The 21,615-nt window shown below is 30.9% G+C and overlaps 2 protein-coding genes across 5 annotated transcripts; both read left to right on the forward strand.

Moving 5' to 3' along the window:
* The first annotated feature begins 986 nt into the window (after positions 1-986).
* Positions 987-6,662, forward strand: LOC143075237 (uncharacterized). 4 transcript variants are annotated; one of them, XR_012978265.1, is made up of 5 exons: positions 987-1,132; positions 2,743-3,105; positions 3,588-3,941; positions 4,445-4,471; positions 6,290-6,662. XR_012978265.1 is itself a non-coding variant. In XM_076250594.1 (5 exons), exons 2-5 carry the CDS (start codon positions 2,937-2,939, stop codon positions 6,343-6,345), a joined length of 606 nt encoding a protein of 201 aa, XP_076106709.1. In that variant the 5' UTR covers positions 991-1,132; positions 2,590-2,936; the 3' UTR covers positions 6,346-6,662. The 4 variants fall into 4 exon arrangements, 2 of the variants coding, with proteins under 2 accessions (XP_076106710.1, XP_076106709.1); XM_076250594.1 differs by having other exon boundaries at positions 991-1,132; positions 2,590-3,105; XR_012978266.1 differs by lacking the exon at positions 4,445-4,471.
* A 5,970-nt stretch (positions 6,663-12,632) lies between these two features.
* Positions 12,633-20,751, forward strand: LOC143075240 (uncharacterized). Its single transcript, XM_076250597.1, has 6 exons — positions 12,633-13,127; positions 13,559-13,643; positions 16,773-17,090; positions 18,136-18,251; positions 18,697-18,883; positions 20,457-20,751. Exons 2-6 carry the CDS (start codon positions 13,580-13,582, stop codon positions 20,675-20,677), a joined length of 906 nt encoding a protein of 301 aa, XP_076106712.1. The 5' UTR covers positions 12,633-13,127; positions 13,559-13,579; the 3' UTR covers positions 20,678-20,751.
* Positions 20,752-21,615: the final 864 nt, after the last annotated feature.

Consider the following 21,615-nt stretch of genomic DNA (forward strand, 5'->3'; position numbering starts at 1 on the left):
TTGCACGGTTAATTTTAGAATATATAAAATCCGATATACTTTGCGACGTCATGTATTGAATTTCAGGATATTGTTAAACGAATTGAAACCAACGATAGCTGTGATCGATTATTTGACGCAAAAAAATGTCAAATACATAAGATGTCAAACAAACAAAAAAAAGTAAATGAAATGACAACTAATATTTTGTTATTGTCAAGGAGACAATATGATATCTTTAAAATTCCTACAAAATCAAATGACGTTTTTGATACACATATGGTTGGAAATTAATAATATAACAAATATAGCCTTTGCATCAGGTCAATTCAGGATATATCGACCCAAAGAAGTATATCGATCTCGGACTTCGTCCTCAGTCAATATACTTCTTTCAGGTCAATATATATTTGTATCGACCTCATACGAAAGCTGAATTTGTATAGTATTGACCTCAAACAAAGGCTATAATTGTATAATATTTTAGAAACATATTAACTGTTCGACGCACTGAGAGAAAACATATACATGTACATGTTTTTACAAATGCATTGAATGACTTGTTTACTTTGAATTTTTTTTGTGTACATGTATATCTAATTATTTGTTCCTTTTTTTCTTTACACTTTTTACCTGCAGTTGTAACACATTTTTGTTTAATTGTTATGTGTTTTATGTTTAACATAATGGCATAAGTAGAATTGATTTCGAAAGTATTTCCTTGGTTTTTCTATTTCATCATTTCTAATTATGGTTGACCAATTTATTGATTGTTATAATAATAATGTCACCGAAATTTTCGTTTTAATTGTTATTTAATATATATATATTAATGTTTTGCGTTTTAAACTTATGACAATATCTATATATATATATATATATATATATATATATATATATATATATATATATATATATATATATAGATATTGTCATAAGTTTAAAACGCAAAACATTAATGCTGTCAGCTCTATAAATAAGCAAATGATCGATCAAAGTTTGTTAAATACCATTGTCTGAATATGACATGATTATTACAAACTTAGGTGTATTCTATGTTTAAGAGAATAAAGGTTACAAAGAATCATGGCGAAAAATATGAACTGTTGTTTTGCATTCATGTGGATTGTTTTATATGGACAAAATGGACAAGGTAAGTAACTATTTTGAACACACTCAGATTGAAAGACAAAGACAAATTAGATTTTTTTCTGTTTTTCTAACACAAACGATATAATAATAAAAAGTTCTTAAATATAACAAAAGCACAAATAAAATGCGATATCAGTTGTAGACTTCAACATACAATACGAAATAGTGAAGAATACACAATAGTGTCGAGATAAATTGCTAAAGGAATTCATTTAATGTAAAATTCCCTCTTCTTATATTAAAAAAAAAGACAAAATGATCAAGAACTATTACGAGGTTCTTAATTGTGACATATCAAAATGATACACTATAAAAATGCATGCGTTTAGAACTGTTATTGACTTTAAGGGTCGACCATTCAATATAAATGTGACTTACTGTAACATTACTACATGCAACAACGTAGCTCGTTTCCTTGTCTAATAAAAATTAAATTTCCGCTCATTGGTCACTGTTTGGAAGCTAACAAACATAAATCAAAGTACTTAAGTACTGAAACATCGAATGAACGCAAGATCTTGTGGATGGTCAAAAGCACTTGTTCCAGGGAAAAAACACATCTCTAAACCTGAAAGTGAGGTTAATGTATTTTTATATTCTGAGAAAAGTTCGTGCGCGGATGATAAATAAATGACAGGGAATTCAATCTCATCGAAATAACTATTAAAAAGTAAAATCACAAAAATACTGAACTTAGAGGAAGATCAATTGGGAAAGTCCATAATCACATGGCAAAATCAAATAACAAAACGCATCAAAAACGAATGGACAAAAACTGTCATATTCCTGACTTGGTACAGGCATTTTCAAATGTAGAAAATGGTGGATTAAACCTGGTTCTATAGCGCTAACCCTCTCACTTTAATGACAGTCTCATCAATTTCCGATATTTTTACAAGTTGTAGTGATACAAATCAGTATATTCTGGTTTGTAATTAGGTCGGGGTAGTCATGGTAGTAATGCCCTTCACCATCAGGTGTCAAACGGTCATTTTGTTGGACACCGTTAGCGTCAAATTGGTTAACATTTTACCGTGATTCATCAAAATATCCTTATTGTGATTCGTCAGCGGTCTCAAATAATTATCGTTAGCGTCAATTTTGGAAAACAAATAGCGTGTTGTGTCAAAATCAGTCGAATTTTTTCAATCGTCTAAAAGAAAATGTACATTTTATCGTCATGCACCAAAAATGACCGTTAACGTCATTCGGCAAGAATTATCACCATATTTCGTCATGAAGGTATCCACAATTACTACCTCTTATACATGTATATGATATAAATATTTGAGTACAGTTACATGTATATACAATTTTCATTCATTTTTATATCATTCTATCCTACTACATCGATTATATTGAAGTGCAGGTAGGTCGTTCACCCTTGGATTGGACAACGTTACGTTTTTAACGTTTCTAATCTCACTACAATTGTTGATATCCATTTTAATTTTATAGAATGACACCCATCTCAAAATCCAGGAAACGCCCCAAATGCAGTATATCTGAGGTAGTTAATACACACCTTAGCTGTGCATTATTCAGATTACAGAATAGTGAGAACACAGATATGCTACTGATGTCATGTGTTAATTGAAGCTATTTTTTTAGGGGACTGCAATTTGCAAATATTTTTTTCCAAAAATATAACGTATGGTAAAGATTATCTGTACGTCCAGTTCCGATCCGTTCAAACATCAACAGCAGTTTCAGTCAACAAATTAATTGTTCAAAGAAACAACACAGCATCTTTTATTGACATACTTTATACAGATTTCAACACTACCATATGGAAAGATAGTAAAATGCAACAAAGATCGTGTTCCGAAATATGGAATGGGGTATGTGCCAATGTTACAGATATCCATATATCCAAAGACAATGTTAACTGTGCAGACACTGGCATATATAGAGGGATTTTAGAACTTTCAGATGGATCAAATATAACAAAACAGGCGCAGTTGGAGGTAAAAGGTACGTTTGTAGTAGAAATGTTATGAATCAATGTTTAATGTAAGTTAGAAATCTTTTAAGTTTACAAAAGGACATTGTACCACTAAAAAACAACACTTAAAACTCTTTTATCCCGGATTGCCTATTTGTCTTACATCTATATGATCTATAGACGTCATAAACTAGTGTTATATCGACCAAAAATGTGTTATCATTCCGAGTAATTTTGGGTGAACTAAAATCCAACACATATAATTGTTACTAGTATACACATGATACTATGTAAATTCACGGTCCTACAATCTATAATCGGTACATACGTTTGTATTGTTTTACATTTGTTATGATTGGGCTTTTATAGTTCTATGCGGTATCGGCTTTTCTCATTTAAGGCAATAAGATTCATTACATGTGTTAACTTTTATTACATTTAAATGTAGATGTCTAATTTACAATCATCATACCGCATCTTTTTCCTTTTTTTAATGTTCTCTTTTTTCCAGTTGTGCCTGATAGAATAGAACCACTAGAGTTGGTTAGTGGTCAGAATGATACTTTGCCATTCAATGTACATTCCAAACTCGTCCTTCTGTGTACTGGGAGTGTAGGAGATCCACCAACGAACATCCACTGGTGTATCAAACGTTCAACGGAGGTTTTTTCAAAACTGTATGACATCCAAGAAGATATCAGCAATGGGATACCGTATCTGTTTGGTTGCCAGTATATCCAGACATCAAACATCACATATGTAGTTTCAAACAAGGACAGCCACACTCTTCTTAGATGCTATGCAGGAGATTCTGACCAATGTAATAACAATTTCATACCATATGAAGAGTTTTTAGTTCGAAAAGGTATGATTTTTTATGTTTTTAAAAACAATTCGAAAGATACACAGGGGACATTCAAAACTCATTAGTCGAACGAAACACATCGAAGAGACGAAATACACGTACTACAAAAAAAAAAACAATTAAAAACTGATAGACATCACATTCATGTTCCTAACATGACACTCTTCTAAGCCAGTATACATCCGCTTATAAATCCCCTTTAGAGATGTCAGAATCGAAGTGAAAGAAGACGGAATTACTGTTAAGATATTTGAAATTCATTAGTGGTCACATATATTCCATAAAGGTCAACAGACTAGTTGGCATCCGTGAATCTGTATAAAGGGACAACGTTAATTTTACCAATAGGACCCCTTGAAATGAATACGGACAAAAATTCATTACTGTTATATCTGTTATATATATAATGTATAACAATTACGGCATTCTTTTGCCTTTTCTTTGAAGTAAAATGATTTATTTGTTTTTATCTGTTTTATACAATTGGATAACTTTTGTTTCAGGTTCCACCAATGCTGGAAACAATATTGGTATGAAAAACTTACCTTTTCTACAGTTTTATTTCTTGTAAAATTGTCTTGATTGTACCGTTTGGTGTATACCTAAATGTGTGTAAAAAACAGGATAAACTCGGGTGCTCCGGAAGGTTAAACAGAACCTGCTCCACATATGATACCCGTCGTGTTGCTCACATCCGTATAAACCCGGTGATTATTTAATTCTGTATATCATATTCGAGGAAAAGAAGATGGCTGTCTTTTGTTTGTCACAACCGTTGGTGTTGAGTTTTATCAAAAGATGCTTTACTTGCTGTGTTTCATTGGCTTGTAATTGACGCCGACCACATATCTATTTTTGTTTATATGATACGATTTGTCAGTTGTTTAATTGATGTATTGTAAATGTATTATAGTATACATTCAATCCGACAACTATTGATTGTCACTTAAAAAAGTTTACATTGTACAATCTAGTACTGACGAAATCCATTCGACACTTCAAGACCGCGACAACACAGAAAATACAAGAACCTAATACGTGACACACACACATAACAGTGTAGGCGTGTACATGGTTTAGGCGTGTTTTGATTATAAGACCTGAGCAGGCAATCAATACAAATCTACTAGGATGAAAAGAAGTAACAAGGGTGTATAACAAAGAACATTCGTGTGGTATTTGGCTTCATGAAAAAAAGTTGAACAACTGGAAGGGAATGGGTTGTTTCGAACTTAAAAGAGTAAAGTGTTGCTTCTTACGGACGCCGGTAAGGGCCTCATCGAATAAGTGTTTTTGTGGCCCCCAGCGAAGTTGTCGGTGCTATATAGTTTTACCCTTGTCCGTAATTCCGTATTTCCGTAATTCCGTAATTCCATAATTCCGTCATTCTATCATTCCGTCATTTCGCAACAAACCATTATACGGAGTTTTTTTTCTTAACACCTTCAGATATTGGCCTGGATTTTTTGGTATGTGAGTTAACCATGAAGAGTTACAGGTCAAGTTTAAGTTTCGTTCCGCTCCACTAATTTTTGGCGAAATTACGGGCTTTGCACTTTGATTTGTTGAAAATGACAGTTATACAGACTTTTTCTTAACACTTTCAGATCATTTAAGATATTAGGCTGATTTTTGGTATGTGAGTTATTCATGATGAGTTATAAATCATGTTTAAGTTTCGATCCGCTCGGCTTATTTTTACTGTAATTGCGGGCTTTGGACTTTGATATTTTAAAAAAAATCATAGTTATAAGGACCTTTTTTCTAAATGTTTTTAGATATTGGGCTGATTTGTGGTATGTGACTTAACTATGATGAGTTACAGATCAAGTTTGAGTTTCGTTCCGCTCCACTCATATTTGCCAAAATTAAGGGTTTACAACTTTGAAAACTGTTGAAAATCACAATTATACGGACTTTTTTTTCTATACGCCCCCAGATTTTGAGCTGATGTTTGTTATGTGAGACTACTATCATATTTGTGTACACATGTGTTATAGACATGCAGATTTTTCAACTTTTTGAGACGGGGCCATTCATTTCGCTTTGACATATCTAGTTTTTATCTCATTTTCATATCTTCTAATATTAATGTTTTAAAGAAAACGATTTCATATTTTTTTTTATACTTTTGTTTTATTGATTCCACATAGAAAAATGATACAAAATTTGAAACATTGTACACGATATTATAATAATGCTATACTTGTATTTCTACATTAACATTTTATTGATTGCATGCTGAACATCTACACAGTTCTTTATTCAAATCAGCCATTATAATATACACTTTTAATGTACCTGTCATTATCATGATTATCGACATACATGAATATCTTTCATTTCAGAGTTTGCATCTATAAAGTTTGCTATTTGGATAATCTGCATGACCTTGAAACTTTAAAGAATCGCGCTCGTTGTGTCGTGTACATGTCATTTAGTTTGTTGATATTAACAAAAATGAATTACGATAGTTAAAATGCAAACTGTCTTTAAAAACTGTATCAGAAACAATTGACGTTAAACAACATTCAACATTTTGTACATGCATATTGTTAAAATGTATTGAATTAATATTAATTTTCAGTGTGCACTATCAAGTACTAATTTTACACCTGATATGTTATATACTAACATTAACGAGGCCGGGAGAAAGTATCGGTACTTTATGTATCTCTAACAAATATAAAATTCAAAATAAAACTATATCATACATTAAAATTATGTTTTGCTATTGTTATCATTGCTTATATCAATTTGCAATTTTGCATATAAGATCCCTATAAATTCGTAGTCCCATAGTTTGGCAATAAAAAGAAAGTATCTTTAAAGGTTGGTGTTGTTTAACTGTCATGTTTACTTTTCATATAAAAAAGAAGATTTGATTGCCAATGAGACAACTCTTCACAAGAGAACAATGACACAGAATTTAACAACTATAGGTCAACGTACGACCTTCAAATATGAAGAAAGCCAATGTTTACTCTGATCATTGACAAGTTATAAAGATACATTCCGGCATCTATATAACTATTAGAGTTGGTGAGTTATGCATTTTGCTGGTATTCATGTACATGTAGCTGAATACAACTAATGGTGAGTTTCAGATCGAGTAACTTGTTTCACCCTTACATATCTTTTCAGCTCACCTGTCCCATAGGACAAAGTGAGCTTTCTCATAATCCGTCGTCGTTTATTGGCAATAACAGAAAAATTCTCCCCTGAATCTACTGATTTTAATTGAACCAAACTTATAATTATTTGGATATCCATTTTTTGGAAAATGCGTCCGATTTCCTTGCCTGCCTATCATGTTGGCCAGCATGCAAACAATATTATATAGGGATAGAATAAAAGTTTCGTCTTTTATTTTAAAAACACTTATAAACATAGAAAAATCTTACGGAAGCAAAACTGTTCAACATATTGAGTTTTAACAATTGTCCATACCTTTCAAACTGTCAGACTGTCTTTTTATAGGAATAATTGCCTTTTTATATAAGAAATATTCCCAATTTATTTCAATTTCTTCTTTTTTTATGTTTGGTTTTATCTTTAGAATTATAAAAGATAGAGAAAAACTACAAAATGCAAAGTTGACCAGCATGATAAGTTCTATAAATTAGTCAAACATTATTCAAAATTGTCAGTCGACTCCTTATCAAAGGTATTGATAACTGTTTTTCATACAGTATTTGTATTTGCCTTTTATGTTAAAAATTATAACATATAGACAGCAACCTTAATAAGGTGAAATGATCTACAATTACCATCATATCGAAGAAAGAAAAAATCGCTCTACGACTTAAATTGGAGTTAGTGCCCTCTAATGACATTTTTCCCCTTTTTTTGAGTTTTGTCTGATGAGATAAAAATTGAAATAGATAAATACATTGTTTACCCTCTTTTGTGTCTTTTTTCCTTACGTTTCAATTTCAATTATTTTATACCTGTAGATTAAAATACATAGTCAAACACAAGGTCGTACAATGGTGTATTTGTCTATTATTTTAGCCTATTTGATACGAGTAACATAACAACTATATTTAATTTTCTGTGTCAAAGGTTATTTTAAATGATCTTAAATTATTAAAACGGAATATTCCCTTGTACAAACGATTACAAAAATAACATTTCGCCTTCAGTACCAATTTTGGTCCGCTCATTTGGTTCATGTTGCTGTAAGACTTTTTTGATAGGTATGACTATAAAATACTTAAAAAGCAAACCAATAAGTTTGGCATTTGTTGGTTTGTGAAATGATAAGAATAGATGTAAATGACTGTTTTATTGTTTAAGGTTAAAGTGAAAATTTGCAAGGTTTAAAATTAATAGGATGTATAGATAACATTCTGACTAAGTTTAAACCAATAGTAGTTAAAAGAGAGACCAATCCCGACGAGGTATATGTTTGCAGCATAAAACCATTATTTTATCATTGTTATAAAATTTGAACTTTATAGGAAAGTTTTTCGTTCGTTTTCTGGTTTAATGGAATGTTTAAGTACAAATAAATGAAAAAACAAACTATGTCATTCCACAAAGTTGTGTTAATGACGTCTTTAAATATATAGGATGTTGAATGTGTTCTGGTTGATATTTTGTCTACGAAACAAGATTTTTTATCAGTTGTTATTGGCTGTGAACAATTTAATAGAATCATATTCAAAACAGTGTGGTCCTGGCCATTGATTGACGACCTAAATTATCCCATTGACTGGGACAGATTAGGTGAACGTTTGTCGGTAACAATCACTGCTCACTATGTACTGTTAATGACACTGAATCTGTGGGGTCACCAAAGGTTCTCAACACCTAAATAAAAAAGCAATTCGAAAAACGAATCCGGAATAATACGATGTGTTGATTTATATCAATAATATAAATCAAAACATAAAGGTTATTCCTGAATTTTTTTTCGAATTATTTTATTATTAAAGGCGTTAAGAACCTTTGGTGACCCCACAGTTTAAATTCTATAATAAGTAAGAAGTGAGCAATGTTCCTTACAGACAAACGTTCACCTAATCTGTCCCAGTCAATGGGATAATTTAGGTCGTCAATAAATGGCCAGGACCACACTGTTTTGAATATGATTCTATATAAAGGCAACAGTAGTATACCGCTGTTCAAAATTCATAAATCAATGGACAAAAAACAAAATCGGGGTAACAAACTAAAACCGAGGGAAACGCATATAACTGACAGTTACTCGCATACTCTTTGTTCTGTACTTATTGTTTTTTGTTGTTATTAGGGACGAGTGATAAATATCTACTCTGGAGTTTAGTATGACGTATATGTTCACTGAATTAGTACACAATTTTATTTAGCAGACTAGTTGAGGCCAAGCTCCGGCTATGGGATTTTCTCGCTGCATTTTTGGTTCTTCCCTCGCCGGGATTCGAACCCATGCTACTGTGATATCGTGACACCAAGTCGCCTGCACTGCAGCCGTCCCGCTAGACCACACGACCATCTTGGCTCTTAAAAATAGAGCTTTCGCTGGCCGTGTGTTACCTTTCCACGTCAGTTTTAATCTAGCGGCGTACTGCAGTACATGATATATAAGGCATGAAGATGTTATTGTTACAGATCAGCTAAATTATCTATAGTCAAGGATCCTACAAATTAATGTAAGATACAGTCACAGAAAATAATTATATTTAAAAGTACGTCTGAGTCAGTGACAACCCTACACCAGATGTATCCATCGGATCGCCATCAATGATGGTGATACATGGCTGTGTACATAATGTATATACATTCGTCTAAACATCAACCCAACAATGTTAGATCTGTAAATTTGCTTTCGCAAATTTTTGGTTCTTCCCTCGCCGGGATATGAACCCATGCTACTGTGATATCGTGACACCAAATCGCCTGCACTGCAGCCGTCCCGCTAGATATATATATATATATTCATTCGTTACTTTTTATTGTTTTGGTCTGAACAGTCCTGATGACCCTTAATAAAAAAAATGAGCTTCAGAAGTCAACATGTATTTAAAAAAATGTATTTCATTTATATGCTCTACGTCGACACCGTGGCTATTGGATATTAAGAATCTTATGATTTATAGAAAGATTTATAACTCGAATATAAAGTAAACGACTGCCATGGATACAATCAAACCAACAGTTTTTACTACATTAGACGCAACAGTAGATCGATGATCAAATCTCATCCCAATATTATTCAAAATATAAATTAAAACCAAACTACAGAAAATTGTTTAAACCATAGGCGACGCGTGACTGGATACGTCTGCTGTGCACCATCAGTAATGAGATTACACAGAGCAAACATGTCACAATGCATCATTTGATTTTCACTTGTCAAGGTAGAAGGCACTGTTAATATAATTCCATGCTAATTCCTTTATATTTCATTCAATCAAAAATTAACTTGTAAAACTGTGCCTTTTAACTTAAGCTTGCTTCAATAACCTTACGTTACCAAATGTGGGATTAAAAGTTACATGATAACACAATATCCATATTCCAAACCCGGTATTAAAGTAATGAATGCTTGAGAAATTAAGCTCATTAAATTTGGTTGGCCGTTACATTGCGTTATGGGATATATACTGACATAAACTGCACATTTTTTTCTGCACCAGGTGCGCATTTCTACAATCAATGTCTCTTCAGTGATGCTATATTCCAAAGTATTTGAAATTCCAAAGCTTATTAAAAGGGAGAAGAGCTTTGAACCGAAAAGGACCAAAAAGTATGCCAAAGCCTTGTAAGGAATCAGAGCTTTGCCTGAGGGAGATACATTCCTAATTGATTTCAAATAATTTGTAACAGCAAATATGTTTTCGCTAATTAAGATATGTTCCAACTACAGTCCGTCTTCTATTTCCAGAATGTGATTTACAGAATTAGACTTATCCACGGCTTTTAACTGATATAATCCACAATGCAGGTACCACATATGATGCAGAATCTTCATATCTTTCGACGCATCTGCTGTCAACCCGGTGTTTGCTTGGGTTCGTGATGCTCAGTCTTACGTTTTCTATATTGTGTTTTGTGTTTTGTGTACTGTTATTTGTAATTTGGTCTGTAACTTTTTTAGTTTGAGTTTTAGGGTCCCGTTGGTATCTTTTGCGTATCTTAATTTGTCTTTTTCTGCTTATTTTAATAATTTAGCACACCAATGCTACATATAAATTTCAGTAATCATATGCAATGCGTGTTCTTTGTTCGTAAAATACAACCTACGACATTGTTAATATTTATAGAAAAAACTTAATACGCGTATTTACCACGAAATATTTAGTTTCACAATTCATGCCTAGAGGTAAATGTACAATGAACACTGAATTGAATGTTTTTAAAATTGTTGAATTAGATGCAGCCTACACGTGCATGTGCAATATACATAAATTGTGTGAAATAACTATATCATGATACAATCAAATAATATACAAACATCTTTAAGTATAGGTAGACAATTAACAATAAAATTAAATTTATCGGTCGATGTGCATTGATGGACGACAGAATAAATATTAACCAATTTGCCTTTTTTACCTCTCGGATATTTGCACCTAATACTTCAAGTTAAACATGTATACCTATGTATCGTAGAAAAAATATTTAAAACAATTAAATTATATCAAATTAACAAAATAATCTTAAAAACAGCAAAATGTTTAAGAATTTGCACTTTGAAATGTTGGGGATATTTGATGATATTGAAAGTAAACAAAGCCTGATTTAATGAAGACGAACTATTTCTCCAATGAGTTACAAGCAGAAAAAGAAGTATACCCAGTATATATTAGGCAGGCATGATTTTAATTAAATTAAGTCAGTTTTAGGAAAACTCAAACGACAGAGTTTTGGCTATAAATAATCCATTTTGAAACTTTTTATTGATTGGTATGTTAAAAATAAAAATAATATTTTCCATAACTAAATATAACCCATATAAAATATCATATAGAAATAAAAGCTATTTTTCGCACATCTATGTCCAACAGTTTATACCACACTATTCATATACAAACAAACGGTTGTGTTGTCTTATCAAGCCAGTCGATCTTTAAAACAATATGTAAATATCATGAATAGTTTTTATGCGAGATAATAATTTATCATCCGCATAAGAATTTTTTTTTTCGAAAATGATATAAATGAAATAATTTGAAGATGTGGTATGATTGCCCTAGACAATTATCCACTCGGGTTGACTGTTCATTGAGAGTTTGCATTCTTGAATATTTTGATATGTGAATGAATAGGTAAAAGAAAAAAAGACAGGAAATGAAAATGAATAACAGCTCTAAACCAGCATTAACTGTGAATGTCTAGATGATGAACTGAAATATATATTATTATATGTGTCTACGGTATCTACTATTCGAAACCAATAAGGATAAACATGAACAATAGTTCCCGCAGACAAAAAAATAGTCGACGAGGGAACTATATATATAAAGATGAACGTAAAGCAAAAGTATGGATCAAGGGCATTTTTCACCTTTTAAAAAAAATTCTTCGTATAAAGTTGGCTTCATTTGAAAAATACAACTACTTTAAAAAAAAACAAAAAAACTCAGTCGGTTCTAATAGAAATGACGACTGTTTGTCAATACAAATATCCATGTATCTTGAAGATGTCAACGAAATGTCCAGATACTTATTTTCTAGATTCAGTGTGTTTGAGTTCAAATAAGATTATTAAAAGAAAACTTGAGTATTAAGACGATAAGGTACGTATATGTTTTCAGGATGCACATTCGATTTAAACCGCGGTAAACGATGTTTCACAGAAGTAACTATGAAACGCGATTTTGATTTCGGATTCAATAATATTTCTTCGAAATAGATGTAAAGTAAGACCCTTAAATAGAACGAATAACATGAATGTAAGACCTCGCTGCACACATACCCACGTATAAATATATACAACCATTTAAACACATTTTTCTTATTTATATCGGGTGTCAGTTAAATATCTTGCCTATACAAAATACTTTATTAAAATGCTATATTCAAATTTATTTTAACAAATAAACAATAATATGGAAAATTTTAGACTTATAATAGATTTGGTTTTTCCTTTATAGGTTTTTTAATGACTAAATATGGACACAAAATTTTCAACAACAAAACAGTTCACCAAAAAACTATCACGTGATTTATGTTACAAGACTGAACAAAAGTTTGAAGGTAAGGGACAAACATAAATTTATTTTACGTTATAAAACTGTATACATTATTCATAACATGCTGATAAAAAATACCAAGCTTATAGTTAAGCTCACCAGATGTATTTTTCATTAACTTAAAACTTGTTAGTTTCGCTCAAACTGAAACAAATGTTAAATCAAATGCGTTGTTCAAGACGTGTTTATCACTGCATATGAAACGTCTTAGTGACTGTTTCGGGCTTTCAAAAAATAGAGAAATTAAAATAATGAAATGATTTTAATATTTCGTAAAACATTTTGCGTTTCTGTATTAACGAGCTCCTTGTCAACAGATTTGAGTTCACTTATTGGTATTATAGAAATTGAAAACCAATATATATGACTGTATGACATGCAACGGGTAAACATATTATATAGTGTGATACACGTACTGTTATTGTTTCTTTATAGTTGTAGCCAAAGACAATCGAAATGAGCTTTATTCTGAAATACGTTATCGTTTTTCAGTTACCTTACCCTTATGCAAGAGGACGCGGTAAGTGTAAACTATAGAAAAAAATATGGCATTCGTCTGAGTAAAACACAAAATAACGTAGTCTCATCAACAAAGGCTAGAAAAATGCCGTTTACATTAGATATAGAATAACTTTATGAATATATGATACGTAAAATTGATGAAAGATTGTTGTTTATATAAAGGTTTAGAACATATATTAATGATTCAAATATACATCATAGAAATGCAAATGACGCTGATGCTTAGTTTCTGGTATCTCTGTTTGTTGTTTCATTGTAAATTTTCTAAACAAGATAATAATACATTGTTTAGATTTCTTAAATCTGATTCTTACACAGTATCGTTATGAAATACATTGTATAATGAAGATAAGATAAAGTGATGATTATTTTTCTTGTATTATTAAAAATTGTCTTACTTCCAGTAAGTATACAATACATTTTTATTAATTTCTAATTTGCACTTTGCAATTATTTTCTTAATGAATGTGTACCTTCGTTCACTAATGCTGTCTTGTTTCTTATATTGACTCACTTTTAATGTAGTTTTATGTTTTTGTAAGAATGATATATTACAGTCTTGAAGAAATATCTAATTCCATTTGTTTAGAGAACAAAGTTTTTTTTAATGTTCTAATATTCATTAACTTTGTATGGGATGCTAACAATAAGCAGAAATGTGGGTTAATAATTGAATATAAAAATAACACGATAGTTTTAATTCATTGTAGTGATTAAAAATAATTCGACGAATTTAACTGAATAAACGTTGTAGCAATTCCATGATGCGTTTAATTCATTATTCACTGGTATTAAAGAAATAATCGTAACTGGAATTACGACTACCCAAATATGGCGACGGCAAATCATATAGATAAAATCTTTACAGTCAGTTTTCTCATATGTAGCATGTTTTTGTCAAAAGTTACTCAGCTGCAAGGTTTTTCTATACCATTACATCATATTTGAATCGTAACGCTGCACTGGAATTGTCTAAGTGCTTTGAAAATTGCCGTTGAAAAATTTGGGATGATAATCGTTACTCTATGGAATTTTTCTTTATCGGATAATAGTGACTAAAAATTAATAAATGTGTCTTTCAGCCTTTCAATGGTATTTTGTGTGTTAAAATGCAAATGTCCAGTTAATTGATGACATTAACGGAAAATAAAACTAAACGAAGAAACTTACAGGTTAATATTTAGGACAAATACTTATATATCTCGATTTATGGGCTTCTTTTTTATATTTTTTCAATAAAATCGTGATTTCTTGTCCCAGCCACTTAAAAAAATGTGTTTGATCTTTACAAGTGATTTTTTTTGTGCAGTCAGTACATGGAATTAGATTTAACATTTTTAAGCAAAGAAACATACTATTTTTAGAGGGATTAATAAGATATTGATTCCTCAATGATTCAAAATAACAAAAATGCATGTCCCTAGACGCCCTATTCAACATGTATTCTCAATGTTTGCGAAAGATATAAACATAAGGGTCCTACAAAAGAAGTTACTCTTTTATAACAGCAGTTTAATTGTTGGCAAAAAAAGAGCATATCAAATGGATCAGAGTGATACCGTATAATATTTTTGTTAATGTCCACTACGAAACTGTTCAAATCTCCTTCAGTATCTGGTTTTTAAATTATGAAAAATATATCAGTGTACAGCTTAGAACGTGCTCTGACGAATAGAATAATTCTTGTTACTATTGCAATATAGGGATTGTGGGGAAAAATAAAACATGTAAAATATGTCTACTACACAACGGTCACCTACGAAACAAGTATTGGAGGTTTTGTATTTTTTCATTTACTAGGATTAGTTTCATGTAGTTCGCAGTATGTTATCAACATAGAATAGGATTGGTGTCAACTGCAAACTTTTTGTCCACTACGATCGAAACGGTTTTGTCTACTACGACACTCATCAAAATCTCCACTACGTAACATGAGTTGTACGTTCATATGTGAAGTACTGTCTTATCTTTCTCGATAAAAAATGGTTCTCAAATTCAGAACAAAATGAGATCGTTCTAGTTTATAAAGTAAAACAAACAAGGTATTCAAAATAACTCTAGAAATAAAAAAAATTACAAGTTGATTTTTTAGCCCTGATAACTGACACCTATATGCAAAACCTTTTAATATATACATGTACCTGTTAAAGATATTGAAAATGAAGCAGTTGCCGAGTCAGGTATTGTGGTAAGTAGATATTTTAATTTCTTTCAAAGTTTCAATGTTATGTGCGCGTTTAAGTTTTTTTTTTAGAGAAAATGGTGAGGGATTAGCAATATCCCATCACAAAAGTGCAAAACTGTAGTTCCTAATTTCTCGCCAAACTATCTCAGGCGAATACTGAACGTTTTTCTTACTTTATTATGGCATAATAGGGTCAATATCAATAAAACACTATCCAGTTACGATTATCTTCTCATTTTTATGCCCCACCTACGATAGTAGAGGGGCATTATGTTTTCTGGTCTGTGCGTCCGTCCGTCCGTCTGTTCGTTGGTTCGTCTGTTCGCTTCAGGTTAAAGTTTTTGGTCAAGGTAGTTTTTGATGAAGCTGAATTCCAATCAACTTGAAACGAAATACACATGTTCCTTATGATATGATCCTTCTAATTTTAATGCCAAATTAGATTTTTATATTTAATACCATAACTACGATTATCTTTTTCTGAGTTACAATTTCCATCCCGAATTTTTCAACGGCAATTTCAAAGCTCTTAGACAATTCCAGTGCACCTTTACGATTCAAATATGATGTAATGGTATAGAAAAACCTTGCAGCCGAGTAACTATTGACAAAACATGCTACATTTGAGAAAAATGACTGTAAAGATTTTACCTATATCCTCTGTCGACATATTGGGATAGTCGTAATTCCAGTTATTATTTGTCTTTGTAAATCATCAACTATTTCGGTTTAGTCTATTTCGAGCAATGTCCTTTTTTGGTACTTATACATCCAGTTTTTATGTTTTAGTTCTATGGTAATTTAATGTTTATATGTTTTGGTCGATTTGACTTTGTATTTCTATACATATTTGTTATAATGTATTAATATGAATAAGCATGTATATTTGTATGATTGCTTGATGTGTTTTCTTACCTTTCATATTATATTTCATTTTTACAGCTAACTTAGTTATGTTAACAAAACCTGTGGTATTCGGCGAAAGTGTAGAACTTGCATGCATGGCCCTCGAAACTGAAATTCCTCTCGACGAACCACACAGCAGAAGCTGGTCAGGTGGACCCTTTAATGCATTATTGTGTATGAACGGTGTTTCAGCAGATAGGTCAAAGTATAATGAAGTAAAAGGAAAAGATATATCTCAGTCCATCTTACGAATAAGTAATTTTTCTGTGTTGGACGTAGATTGTGAATATAAATGTGTGTTTGGTGTGGATAGCACACGAACAACACTTCATCTGAACGAGAGAGACTATGAATGTAAATATTATTTTTGTACAAAGATCGTTCTCTTTTATTACTATTTCTTATATCATTTGCTAAAGTCATTTGTACAATTGAGAGAAAATGCATCTTGATAAACAAATATATACTAGTGCATGTATATGATAAAATAAAAATTAAGATGTGGCTAACACATATCCATGTACACGTTTTGTTTTAAGATATCTAGAGGACCACTGTATAACACTGATTTTTTAGACGACATATCTATACCTTAAATCATAACTGTATCTTAACAGAAGTCATATTTCGCTACGTGAAACGGTGAAATATCGGGTAAAAGCTGCGTTTTTCCGACTTATTTTATCATTCAAACTGATTTAACTTGAAAACGAGATCCTAGACCCCTTTTTTCAAAATGACATTTGGTTTGATAAGGTATGAAGATTAGTCGTAGTATTTTTCTTTAAAAGTCAATAATGCATTTTTTAAAATGTGATAAATAAAGAACAAAAAATGACGTTTTCTTTTCTAAATTCCTGAACATTTGATGAATAAGAGTTATTTAAAAAAAAGTCAGAAATTTATATGATACTTATATAGAAGAAAAATTACAAATAATTTAACAAAAACAGCTTGTGTTTATATTTTTAAACTAACAAGTTATGTATTTCTGTTGAAAGAAAAAATACGTCCACAAATAGCAAATATATGAAATTTCGAACTCATTTTACACAAAAAGTAGCGCATGAAGGTTAATCTGTTATTACATATTTGATTTAATCAGGTTAAAAATAGCCTACATGCAAATTTTCTTCAAAATCTCATTATGGAATGAAGACTGTATCGTATGCCCTTAACATGGAAGACATCTCTAGCAAGCGGACATAACGGATTCTTGTTTAAGTAGAAATTTATGCAAGGATGATAAACATGTACGAGAAATATTCCTCGGTCTCTAAAACTTCCCCACTCAACGGGTTACCTCAATGTAACACATTATGTTAAAAATTATCTTATCAGCCTCTTAAGATGCAGTCTTTATTGATTGAGTGTATGCTTATTTTAATACATGTTGTAGATGTACCTTCAAGGGGAACCACTACCGTGATATCAAGTCTAATGCATGGTCATTTCAGTGTTAACATCTTTTTTTTGAAAGTATGGCCAACACCTGTTTGTGAAATCATATTTGAGGTAGCTTTAAAGTCATATACATTATTTGACAGTTAACATTTAAAAAAAAATAGCATATCATTTTCGAGAAGGTTAACAAAACAGCTGCTAATAAACAAACGAGGGTGATTGTTTTACGTTAGTGCTACCAACAAAGAAGAGAAGAGAACAAAAAGGACAAAACAAGTTTTATACTTTTGAAATATTTGCTGATGTTCTTATATTAAGAACAATGCATACGTATCGTTTGAATTATATCTGGTCGTGAATATTTTGATCTATAATTTAAATGTTTTTGAAATAGCTCATTAATTCCTGTTGATAACCAATTTTAACCATAAATGTGAGCATTTTTTTTCTACCTTTCCATGAATTAGTTGGAGTTTAATGCTTTTTATAATGATTTCTATACTATATTCATCTATGGTATTTCAAGTATTCTAATAACTTTCATTTAATTTGTTAGAGATTAAACTTTGCAAAACGCATAAGAGTGACAAAGACAAAAAATGGCAAGCTATTTTCTGTTAAAATGATTCTAAAGCATGTCTTCAAAAGTGATGTGTGTAGTGGTGAAATGTTGGTTTCATGCCAGATTGGTACTAAGCGTATCGAGGTTGGCAGAGAACAATTTCACACCTGTCCAGTCACAGGTATGTATTATAACATTTACGACTTCAGGTCATTTTTTGTTCATTACATACATATATTTGCAATTTTTATCTTATCAATATTTAAGTATATTAATGTGTGAGCACTAACACCAAGGAATAATGAAAAATGAAATAAAAATGAACAAGTTACATATAAACAAACACAAAATTGACAATCATAGGAGAAAATAAAGCAAAAAAACAATAAAGTTTTAGTGTTTAGTTCATTAAGTATTTTTTATGGCAGTCCTACAACTTATTATCTAGCTGTAAATTTACCTTAGATGGGCTCGGCTTTTCTGTTTTAAGTTGTATTAGTTGTTGGGCTGTTAAACGTATAAACATGATAAAAGTCGATATTCAACCTTCTGATAAAACATGTTTATCTAAAAAAAAACATGTTTTGTGTGGATGAAAAAATCACATGTTTGCATTCATTAAATTCACTTATATCATTGGATCAGTACTATTGCTGGAAAAGTCCAATAAAACTAGGAATGAATGTTACGTTTATCTGTCTAATTGTTTCAATTGTTGAAAATGTATTATATAAATCAGACACACGGTTTTTAGAGGTACCAATCTTTAAGTTTTCCACTGTTGTTGGTGCTTCTCAATTGTCATGTTAACTGAAATACTTTGTCTTCATTTTCATATTACAATTTTTCATTGGGTCTGCATTAATGATACAAATCACTCACGCTTAACTCGGTCTTGATATTTTTTTCTGAAAAAAAACAAGGGTTCGGTTTCATTTGAAATATAAACATATTAAAGAGAAATATAATCATTTCTTATATAGAATATTTTGAACTCAAGATTTCAAACAAATCATTTGGAAAGCTTCTTCATATGTTAAAAGAAGATTTGGTGGTTGTACTACTTATTCGTTAGCAACAAACCTTCCAAAATAGCATGTTACAACTATTGACACTGTCATGCTTACCCTTCCGGAGCACCTGATTTTACTCCCGGTTTTTAGTGGAGTTTGTGTTGTTTCTTATTTATTATTTATAACTGTTGATGAAAATGTCCTTTGGTTTTGTGAGTCTTTGTTTACTCCTTGGTTTTGATTGTTATTGTCATTACAGTTTGTTAACAACTTTTTATCCTTTTTGTAGAGGTGGGAAATTTAAATGACGTCTCCTACAAGTCTGAAAAGAAAGCAAAATAGTGTAGATCAGTTGATAATATTCAAAGCAGAGGTTTTAAATATATATCAAGCGCTTTGTTATTTATATATTGTTTTAGTATAATTATAAAGAAAAACAATATTTTCGTTGTTGGTGGTACCGGTGTACATTTACGACTATAAACATATTTTGTACATTTCCAAAAAGATTACAGATACACATCTATGCGCTATGAATTATTCAACACAAACATGATATAAAACTGACATGCTTACTTCCACTTTATTTGGTTTTAAATGCCCTAATTGCAATCCTACCAAATTTCTTATTTTTATCTCGTGCTGAACATGCACGAAATATTTGCAACTTGACGCTAAGCAACTATCAATCAATATTATTTTTTATGTAACTAATAAAACATTGTTATATTGACTTTTCAGTCCAGAACAAGGATGGAAATCTCGTAAACGACAAAATGCTGATTACAATGATTGTGGCCATTTTCATGTTTATTTTCATGGTTTTCGTTATAGTGCTATACCTGATCATAAAACAAAAAGGATATGATACAAACAATACGAGAAAAGTACATTCGGTTATAAACCTGAACAATCCAGATGGAATGATTCAGTTTTATAACCCGAGAGAAACGCCAATATGAAAAATGTGAAAGGATTCAGCAGGGATATTGGTTGTAAATGTAATTATTTCGCATGTGTATCTAACTCTGCTTCCTTGTTGATGACCTTTTTCGTTTGATTTTTTTTTAAATAAAAGAAAATGCAACAACAGAAATAAAACATTTTTATAATGAGTTATAAAACAAACGATTCTAGTAGTCATTAAAAAGAATAGCTTTACAAAGGAAAACTTAGATTTAAAATTATTCTAATTGTTGTAAGAAAATAAAAATACCTTCTATATGGTATGTTATACATGTATATTTTCAAGAATGATTTGTCAAACTTTTGACAATATTTTGTTGTTGATTATTGAACTGTATAGCCACTCACTGTCATCTTTATATTAACTAACAAGGGAAAAGATATTGGACTGCTGTTACTAAAAAATAAACAAAATGAATTACATATTTTAAGATATTCATATATATCTATGTACAGGAGGTATTTGATTACATTTTATTTTTATATAAAAAAGGAAACGAAGACACGCTAAAAAAAATATTTTTTAAACTATATGCCAATCTCTTGTATAAGCATGCTGAACAGAACAGTACAAATTTTAAGCAGTCAGTTATATTTTATATTAAGTAAATCTTGCCTATATCAGTAACTTTTAAACAGAACAGTAGAAACATTAAGGAGCTAATTATATTTTAACTAGTAACTAGTTATTGTTAATCAGAACAGAACAAACATTAAGAAGTTAGCTATCTTTAATATTTATGTAATCTTGCCTACATTACCTATCACTTACTGTTGAACAGAACAGGTCAAACGTTGAGCGATCAGTTAACATGTGTCACCCCAGTGCAGTTTATCGTTTACGAAACGGTATGGGTTTGATTCATTGTTCAAGATTGATAACTAACTTATAGATGATATCTTATTAACCACGTAATAGCTGTTTCTGAAGAGT

Source organism: Mytilus galloprovincialis, chromosome 5 (assembly GCF_965363235.1).
Source record: "Mytilus galloprovincialis chromosome 5, xbMytGall1.hap1.1, whole genome shotgun sequence".
Classification (NCBI taxonomy): domain Eukaryota; kingdom Metazoa; phylum Mollusca; class Bivalvia; order Mytilida; family Mytilidae; genus Mytilus; species Mytilus galloprovincialis.